We start from the raw sequence: 9,527 nt of genomic DNA, 5'->3' as shown, positions 1-9,527 counted from the left end.
TTTGTGCTTTCAAGTTGTCGGGTTTTTTTGATTGCTGATTTTGGTTGTGGGCTTGGCTTTGTCGAAAATATCGATATGATCAGCAGGTGGGGTGCCTCGCATTGATCTTGATGTTGTAATGATTTATGATTCATTACTTCGATTTGTGCTTTCAAGTTGTTTGGATTTTTTTTTGATTGCTGATTTTTGGTTATGGGCTTGACTTTGTCAAAGAGATAGATATGATAGCTGATGCCTCGGGCCAGGCAATGATCCTGATGCTGTAATGGTTTATGATTCATTACTTAGATTTCAATAATCGTGGATTATTTAGTTTTTTTCTTCTTCCTATAATTTAGATTTCTGCCTGTTCTCCTAGTGTCTATGTCCAATAATGGCGCATTGATAGCACAACACTGGAAGCTTTTCATATTTAACTTCCGCATGCACAGGTTTCCCCTCATGGCATACACAAAAAACTCTCTTAACAGATTGATTGAAATTAATTCCAACACAACCTTTGGCATGCTTGCATCGATCTCCAAATGTTTCTGGTTTATTTGTTGTTTTAGGTTTACCCACCATAGTCGCAACCATATGGATGGAAAAGCTTAGGTTTCCAGTACTCTATTGGAAGCTGCTGGATCCTTATCCAAATTCGGGCCACCCCGAAAGCTTCCACCGGATGGTTGGAAATCATTCCTCCAAATCAATTTGAGGACCTATGCAATCCATGGTCCCTCTCTTAGCATCTTAACCATAACAGATTCCAACTGAATTTAAAATTATAGAAACCATCTTCCTACAACATGCCATAAAGTGACCTGACTAATCAAAAGGGAGTTGCATGGGTGTATTAGCTTGGACTCTTCTAACAGCTTAAATTTTTGGGTTTTGAGTTTATAGCAAGTGATACTAGGTCTAAGCCCATTGTATGTCACCATCTTTATTAGTTACATAAATCTCTCGTCGAGGGATACCGGATCTCTCTCAAGTAGGATTCGATTATAAACCTGGCCGCACCCCAATGCCCAATTTTTCTCTGCCGGACTCACAGCCCAAAGTCTTTATATTCAATCAAATGATGCGCGAAAAACTGCACGAGTGTGTATGAGAAACTAATCATGGGCCGAAGGGGTATCTCAAAGTCTCACCGCTCGAGTGGATTCACTGCAGACTGTAAGGGCTCGTTTGGTTCGCAGGAAAAGGAGGGGGGAAAGTGTGGTCAACGGGAAAGTAATGAAATGCCTCTTGTTTGGTTGGAGTTTTCAAAGGAGAGAGATGGGAAAGTTATATTCCCATGGGAATATGATTCCCACATTTCATGGGAAAGTCTTTCCCATGAGAAACATGGGAAAGTTACTTTCCCATGAGGTGGGAATCACTCCTTTTTTATTTTTTTCCAAAAAGACCCTTCAACATTAAAGAAGCATTAAAGAGGCATTAAAGAACTAATTTTTATTAAGGGCATAATAGGAATTATACATAACTTTCTTAGGAAAGTGGATGGTCAACCAAACATAAGCACTTTGGAAATTTGTCACTTTCCCATGGTTAACCAAACATGCTAAAAATACTTTCCTAGGTATCCTCTTCCTAGGAATATGATTTCCAGGAATCATATTTCTAGGAGGAAAAATACTTCCCGCGAACCAAACGAGCCCTAAGTGTATGTGGTCCTATCTTCTTCCAACAAGAAACCAAGAGCGGTGGCTTGGAGACTGCAGCCACACCCCGGAAGATCCGAAACAGTGGGTCCCTTGTCAACGTTGTCAAAGACGAACTCGAGGGGTCCGCAGGCGGACAGCAGCTTAATCCTGTAGGTCCCACCAAGCCTGGCCAATGAAAAATTAACACGTCAGCTACAAAAGCTGTGTCGTACGAGACCTGCTAGTGAATCTCGGACCGAGGTGGCTTGCCACGGAAGCCACCGACACGATTCAAATCCGAGCTCTATAAATAGGAGGGGCGCGCGCCTGGTTCCGTCTCTGGTCGTCTTGCGTTCCCTGCCTCCCCCTCTCTCCCCTGTTTCAAGGGACCTCACTCCCTTCTTCCAACAAGCTCGTTTTCCTCTCCGTATGTTTCCCATGCAAGAAGCTCAGATTCCGAGATTTTTGGGCTTGTTCTTCCCACCTTGGATCGCTGGATCTCCGATCGGAGCACCATCGGCGTAGAGATCGTGCGAGGTTCTGCTCGGGCTTAGGGTTTCTTCGATGGAGGAGGTATGGCGATCTCCCGATTCCAAGGCCGATCTTGATAGTTTCTTATTTCTGCTACCAATCTCGATTAATCACTCCGCTATGTTCTTTTTCTTGGCATTCCTCTGAGAGTTCTGTAGAAATCTAGGGTTTCCTACCTCGATTCGTGCTTCATTCACTAATCTTTCCATCGGAAATAGAAATCTACGAATATCATATTCCAGATCCTTGGTGCCTTGGGATGGATCGGAGTTATTGTTGTTAAAAATCTTTGTCTCTTTTTCTTATTCCACAGATCGTCCGCTTCAAGCTGAACGACATGAATCCAAACAAGATGGATGCCGTCAATCCGTCTAAGGACCTGGCTCCTTTCACCTACACCAGAGGCGAAACCGGCGCTTTCCTCTTCGACGAAGACGAGCTTCGAGAGATGGAGGACGAGGAAACCGATGAGATGAGCACCGATGAAAGGGGTCTCGCCGAGGCCATCTGGAACGACGACGGTGTTGAGTTCGTCTTTCTGGCCAAGACCATCTTTGACAAGGCCTTGACTAAAGCCGATCCGAACGACGACAACGCCAGAGATGAAGAAACCCTGAACCCTAGCTATGCTGCCAGACTCCTTCATCTGGCTTGCAAGCTCGACTCGGTGGAATGCGCTCGAGTCCTCATCGAAGGGGACACCGGAACGGCTGTCAATATCAACGAAATGGATGGATTCGGGCGGACTCCCCTCCAGAACGCGGCGGAGATGCACTCTGCCAAGTGCATCGAGCTGCTCCTCCGACAGAACGCGAGGACGGATCTCAGATCCAAGGACGGGAGCTCCTGTCTCGCCCTCGAGATCGCCTTGTCCAGCAAAAGGTAGATCGGTATCTCCTGTCGTTTCGTTTTCGCTATCTTTTCCAAGACCCAAGTAGATCCCAAGAATTCCAGGTATTTTTCCAATTTCTTTCCTCCATCTCTTGTAATCGATTTCTCTTTTGCGCCTCTCCGCTCTGCACTCCCTTAGGATGCAGGTCGATTGGTCCCCGTGCGATTCAGTCGAAGAGCTGCTGACTCTTCTGAGAGAAAGGGTTTGCTTTTAACGAATAAAGACTTCCAGGAGCTTATTTGAGGCATTTTCTGCTCTAACGAGTTCTATTGCAGGATTTCACAGCCATCAGGTTGCTGGCTGAGAGAACTAGGGAAGTTGCTGAAATAGCGTATGCGAATGCCATGGCGGGACGAGTCACGGCGCTGGCGGTGCTGCTTCTTGTTGCCGCGGATAAATTTACCGCGCCGGTGACGGTACGCGGGGAAGGTGGTTTTAGCGGGAGGAGCTATAGGACGGTCTACGATTCGGTGTTAGGAGAGGCTTTAACGCTGGGGGAGACGACGAAAGCGGCGAGTTCGGGGAGACAACTCGGTGGGAACCGGCTCGTGGATGGTTGGGAGTCCACTCAGAGCTGTCGCGAGAAGCGAAAGGCTTTGCTCCGGGAGATCGAGCTTCTTCACGTGTTCGGCGACGCTCATCGGGGCAGTCCAAGCGACAAAAAAGCCGTGGCGCCACTGCTTCGTGCGTGCCAGGTATTAAATTGTGCACCCGTTTTAGAATTTTTTTGTCTGTTTGTTTCTGGATCAGAGTTCCATGTTACTTAGTAGGCCGGTCCCATAAAAAGGCATTCACTTACACGTCCGTACGTTGTATCCGGAGGCTGCGGTCCCTTGTCCTTTTTAGATGAGCCGTCCGAGTGTACCGGTCACGGCTCGCGGTTCAGGTCAACCCCGGTCGTCCAGTAGAGAGTTCGTTGACAATGTTGTTATTGTAAGATTGACCTTCCCTCGGGGCACAAACAGGGAGAAATTATTAGATGGACAGGTCCAGTGGAGGCAAACCTTTGATGGTCCTTTAACTCGCCAAGTGTTGACCAATCCTAGACTTTCTTTGATCGTTCTCACTGAACTTCGGGCGAGGGTTCAGTGCTTGATTTTGCACAGAATGATTTTTTTCACAGTTTCCGTTTATCTTGTTAGGAAGTGCTTACTTCTGATCCGCATGTACCGGTAATTGGGCTTGTATGGATCCGCTTAACAACTCGATCTCTGCAAGTCGCTGCAGAAAAACTGATAGCCCTTCCCGTTTCTATCGCAGGCCGGAGATGAGGCCGTTATCAATCTGCTCCTCGAGGAGAATCCAGACATGAATGAAACTGATCTCGACGGGAATTCCTCGCTTCACTGGTGCCTCAGAGTTGGTTCTAGTTCGCAGGATCCAAGGTCAGCTATCTGCTGCTTGTTCATCTATGATACCATACAATTGATTATGTTTTGAACTGTTTGATAGCTAATGCCAGTGCTTACCATGTCCCAGGATTTTATGGCTCCTGCTGAAGCACGGTGCCAGAGTATCACACCGGAACAAATTAGGACTGACACCGGTTCATGTTGCCGCTGCTAAGGGCAATTACCAGGCACTTCAGGTACTCCTTTCTACCTTTGTCATTTCCGTTACCTCTCCCTGTTTTGTTTTTCCATTTTTTTTAGACTCTTTTTATGTAAAAACCTTACTATGCTTGTTTCTTCTTCAAGATACTACTGCTTCACGCTCCAGAATGCGTAGATCTTGCCTCTGAGACGAAAGAAACACCACTATTTTTTGCTGTGAGAAACGGGTTCATTGATTGCGCACAGCTCCTCTTGCGTTTTGGCGCCAACAGCCAGGCCTTCAATCTTCGGTTTACTACTTTTTATATGAACTTGGAATCTACTCTTTCAGGTTAATATCTGCTAACATTCCATTGCCTTTTCTCAGAAGGGAAAGACCTATAGACATGGCCAAGTCACGAGACATGCACTTCATTCTAAGCCCCACCAGTCGAGGATTCCGTAAGCCTTCAATTTTTACCTTTTGTAACACCAGGACCTAATGGAAGATAATCACTAGGGGAATTTTTGACCTCCATTTATATTTTTATTTTTTTGTTGTATCAGGGAAACCTTCCAGCCTCACGAATGAAAATGTTCTTTCTCCAGATGAATTTGTGATGCATGAAGAGATGTATGAATTAGAAGTCAAGGATGAAGCTGCAGCCACCGAAAGGTAAACATTTTAGTTTGGAAGTTTAAAATAGGATATCTGTAAATATTGTCGTCTGTTAACTTATGTTAGAACTCTTGGTGTCTGAGACGCTCATGGTGTAGCAGACCAAGCTCCGGTCACTCTCAGCCGAAAACAGGGATTTGCCGGTACCATGAATCTCAAGGTGGGTGTGTTAGAGGTGCCAAATGCTACTATGCCCATGGGGAGGGTGAGCTTAAAGGAGTCGTGTGCTGCTCGCACGGACTCAAGCAGGCTCCCTTTAAGTTTGTAACCAAGGTAGGCTAACTGCGTGGAAGACAGAAAATTGCATGATTGCCGGAATCATTCGTAATCTTTTTATCTTTTCCAACCAGCTACCAAAGGACTTCCGTCGGAAGGTTTTCATAGGGGGTCTCCCGCCCTCTGTTGACTCAGGTGGGCTCATCCGCCTTCTTTCTTCTTCCCCTTGTCAGTAGACTTAAATTTGCGATGAGATAGTGTCATATTCAGTGAACTTTATTTGTTTGCATTTATTTGGTATATAACAGACTATCTCAAGGAATTCTTTGCTGCGGAGTTCGGACCTGTAGAGGAGGCTGTCGTCATTGGCATGCAGGCAGGTGACCAGGTGCAGTCCAGAGGGTTTGGTTTCGTCACCTTCAGACAAGAGGCAACAGTGGCAGCTGCATTAGAAACCCACTTTGTCACCATCTTTGGCAAGAAGGTTGAGATCAAAGGTGCTGTTGCTAAAACAACCATACCAAAAGAGTCTTCCAAAACCCCTTCTTTGCAACTGCAGCTCCTTCAGGACCATGATATGAGGAATACAAAGTCAGCATCGTGGGAAGAGAGGCTACCATCTAGTTCGCCAAAAAACGAAGCGACTGATCAACAAATGGCAAAGCCAGATGCCCAACTGTCTGATCAAAACCTTCCTCCATGGTTGTCAAAGTTCAGGAAGTGGCTACCAGTTTTCCTCAAGGAGGCATCTAGGCGTCTGGGGGAAGGAGAATGGTATCCTCTATCCTCCCTGAAGGGGGACTTCAGGGCAACTTGTGGGATGGAGCTCGACCATGCCTCACTTGGCTTCCTGAAGCTCAGCGACTTCATGCGTGCTCTCCCAGGTATTTGCAGGATGAGGGTGGTGCCCGTAGGCGCTGGCCCTGCGACTCACATGGTTCTCCTCCCATCTTTCTCTCGGCCCCACCACGAGCTGCTCTCACCTTCAGCCCAGCTGCAGCAGCCCCTCCTAGTCACAGATACACAGGTGTCCCCTAGAGTTCACCATCCGCCACTGAACTTAGCTGAGCTCCCAAATTCCCCTTCCATCTCTGAATTCAGTGAGGACGCGACTTGGCTCATGGAAAGCCAGCCATTGGAGAAGGATTGTATTGACAGTATAGGCTCTGATGAGAGAGGTGCTAACATTTCTGGGAGGGATCTCTTTGATCCAGGATTCCTAAGGCCAGGATACACGAGCTCATCCAATGTAGAGTATATGATTCGGATACCACCAAAGGGTGGCCGGGTACCACCAATTCAGTTACCAAATTTGAGCCCCGGTAGCAGTGACACACCCTTCACTACTTACTTTCAGAGACAGTGGGACCATGGTTTGGTGAGGATATCTCTTCCTAAAAGAGCCTCTTAGCTTTGAAGTTAGGCTAGATTTGCTGGCAACCATGTAGATTTACCGATGTTTATGCAGCTTGAACGCGGTTTCTGTGTTGTCTGCCAATCCCGGGAAGGCTCCTTGGCGCTTGTGCCCTGCCTTCACAAGGCATGTGAAGCTTGCATGGCGACGCGTACCCCTAGAACATGTGTGATTTGCAATGCTGTTGTGCGTGGGTTCGAGCCTTGCGCCCATCCTGGCATCAACCTATGCAAGCATCCGCCATCAGACCCAGACTACCCACCTCTGCAGGTAAGTAGGTAGAGATTTCCTCTTGCTAAATTGAGATTTTAGCGAGAATTCTTCGAGTTCAGACCAATGCTTGAACTTCGCCTTGAGTACCCAAATATCCTAGGCAAACTGAGTTCTCTGTCCCAAACTTAGAGATGTGCTCGGAAGTGCTTGCTAAGCTAAGTAGGTAGGTAATGTATGTATCCTCATGTGAGCTGGTCTAATATGTGCTGCCTGGTGAGTTGCTCGACCTGCAGAGAATGGGTGGAAGAAGTCCATCTCTCCACCACAGCTTGGTGCCAACTCCCTCAAGCCTCAGAGCAAGGCCAACTGCTGGAGTCTCCACGTGCCAATTCAAATTTGCTTGCCAAGGGGCCAAGGCAACGGTTACCTGCTTACCATGCGCAGATCGTATTGCATGCCGCCGGTGTGTACCAGACCTAAAGACGGTGCCGAAAACATGTGCTGCTTGTGGCCATGCCGTGGAGAGTTTATTAGAGTTTGTTGACGGGTAGAGGCATCGTTTTATTTCTACCCAATTTTGCCACATGAAATGGGAGCTTCTGGTAAGCTTGTGGAGGGGAACGAACTAACTCCTCCAATTTTGGCAATGCTTCCGGAGTCTTTCATTTCATGTTTCTTGCATTATCCTACACCTATTAGACTTCAAATTTTACTAAAACAAGTGACTCGGTATTGTTATCTGCACAGTTTACTATTTTTCAGCCTGGCAGTCGTTGATTTCAAAATCAAATGATCAGTAATTCCTAACGGTGTGGATTTGTGATAGCATAGTTCGGTTGGTTGGGTTTTTCTCGGCATTCTATGGCAGAATAAACCTCCCTGGTATAAAGGAAACTCGAGACTGCACGTTTTGAAACCATCATGAACTATATATGACATGCTTACATGGCCATCAGTGATGTATGATCATTGGCTGTTTTGATCCATATGATGTGTTTGAAGAAACCAGCACTTCACGCAAGGACGAAGGGATTGTCCCCAGCCTTGTGACTATGGTTTGGAGAACTCAAGAGGTGACAATGGAGACCACTTTAGTACTATCTTTGATATCTAGGTAAAAAAAGCTAAAATGGCAGGACGGAGGATGAATGAATGCTTCTGGCATATATTTGTACCAACAAAAACCAAAGATACTGCATGCACTATTATGCCTTCTTGGTACTGCAGGGCATATCTGATAGTGAGGTTTGAGGAATTGGACTCTTACTTATCAGTATCTTGGATTCTTTTGCTTTTGCATAAAGATGTTTTACAAAAAATAATTTTGAGATATTTAGTAAAAGATTTAAAATATCTTTCTACTTTTCTCCAAAAGTTAAGCGTCTATTAGAGAAAAGCTCCAATTTGGATCTTTTCTATATAAGTCTACTTAAAAAAATATGGAAATGGTTGAAATCTAATGTAATATAGTAATATAATATAAGATAATACAATATAATATAATGTAGTGTAACATAATATAAGAGTAGGTCTTGATACAACGATAAAAGGTAAGGTTATAACTTTATATATATATATATATATATATATATATATATATTGATTTGACTCTACAACTTTATAGTTAGGAGTACGATGGGCCAATAAAATAAGAGCTATAATTATAGATTTGATAGGCAATACTAGCCCAAATGATTTTTAGAAGGATATTTTTCTATTAAATTTTTTACTTTAGCAGTTTTAGAGTACAAATGCATATGCTCGCTAATATCTTGAAGTGACTGCTACTCCTTTCTCAAACCAAGAACAACTCTGAACATTAGGAAAGATAAGAGAAGACCACATGTCAAAAATTCTCGGCATCAAGAAAAAGACAAGATTCCGTAAGTAATTTTTTTAAATTAGTGACGGCCTCTCCAGCGGAGCTGGGCACTAGGCCTTGGATGCGCTAGCGATTGACATATTAGAGAGTGCTTGCATGGGTTTCTCGGCTTGGTATTATGTACCTCACATTTATGATGACCTATAAACATTCTTCGGGACTATTATAGACATGAATGCTTTCTTGTTCTTCTTTCTCCTCAATTTCTCTTATATATATATATATATATATATATTGAATTATTACTTTATATTGTTGTCCTTACAATACTTTTTAAATAATATTAGTGAACAAATTAACAAAAAGTCATGCGCCTTGAAAAGATTCCCTGGATATAGATTAGGTTTATTATTCAAGATGTTTCATGCAAAATACTGTGTTATGGGGTGCAGTCCTAAAACAACCTGCATACTGTCTGAACAAATCATGTTTGTATGAACAAATAAGAATATAAATTTTTTCTTTGAAGAAAATGGAGCACAACAACTTTCAGTATCTTCTGGAAGAAAGTAGCTGGGCTCTAACATGTCCTGGGCAGAA

General features: G+C 44.5%; 1 protein-coding gene across 2 annotated transcripts; it reads left to right on the top strand.

The window, feature by feature from the left end:
- Positions 1 to 1,947: 1,947 nt before the first annotated feature.
- Positions 1,948 to 7,845, top strand: LOC103704167. Of its 2 annotated transcripts, XM_039125044.1 has the most exons (14): positions 1,948 to 2,201; positions 2,473 to 3,041; positions 3,190 to 3,253; positions 3,327 to 3,746; positions 4,312 to 4,436; positions 4,531 to 4,639; positions 4,749 to 4,894; positions 4,972 to 5,045; positions 5,151 to 5,259; positions 5,361 to 5,535; positions 5,613 to 5,673; positions 5,787 to 6,856; positions 6,947 to 7,162; positions 7,399 to 7,837. In XM_039125044.1, exons 1-14 carry the CDS (start codon positions 2,193 to 2,195, stop codon positions 7,654 to 7,656), a joined length of 3,405 nt encoding a protein of 1,134 aa, XP_038980972.1. In that variant the 5' UTR covers positions 1,948 to 2,192; the 3' UTR covers positions 7,657 to 7,837. The 2 variants fall into 2 exon arrangements, with proteins under 2 accessions (XP_038980972.1, XP_038980971.1); XM_039125043.1 differs by lacking the exons at positions 1,948 to 2,201; positions 2,473 to 3,041 and having other exon boundaries at positions 3,056 to 3,253; positions 5,364 to 5,535; positions 7,399 to 7,845.
- Positions 7,846 to 9,527: the final 1,682 nt, after the last annotated feature.

The sequence above is a fragment of the Phoenix dactylifera genome, chromosome 3 (assembly GCF_009389715.1).
Source record: "Phoenix dactylifera cultivar Barhee BC4 chromosome 3, palm_55x_up_171113_PBpolish2nd_filt_p, whole genome shotgun sequence".
NCBI lineage: Eukaryota > Viridiplantae > Streptophyta > Magnoliopsida > Arecales > Arecaceae > Phoenix > Phoenix dactylifera.
This window is presented reverse-complemented; position numbering and strand designations above follow the sequence as displayed.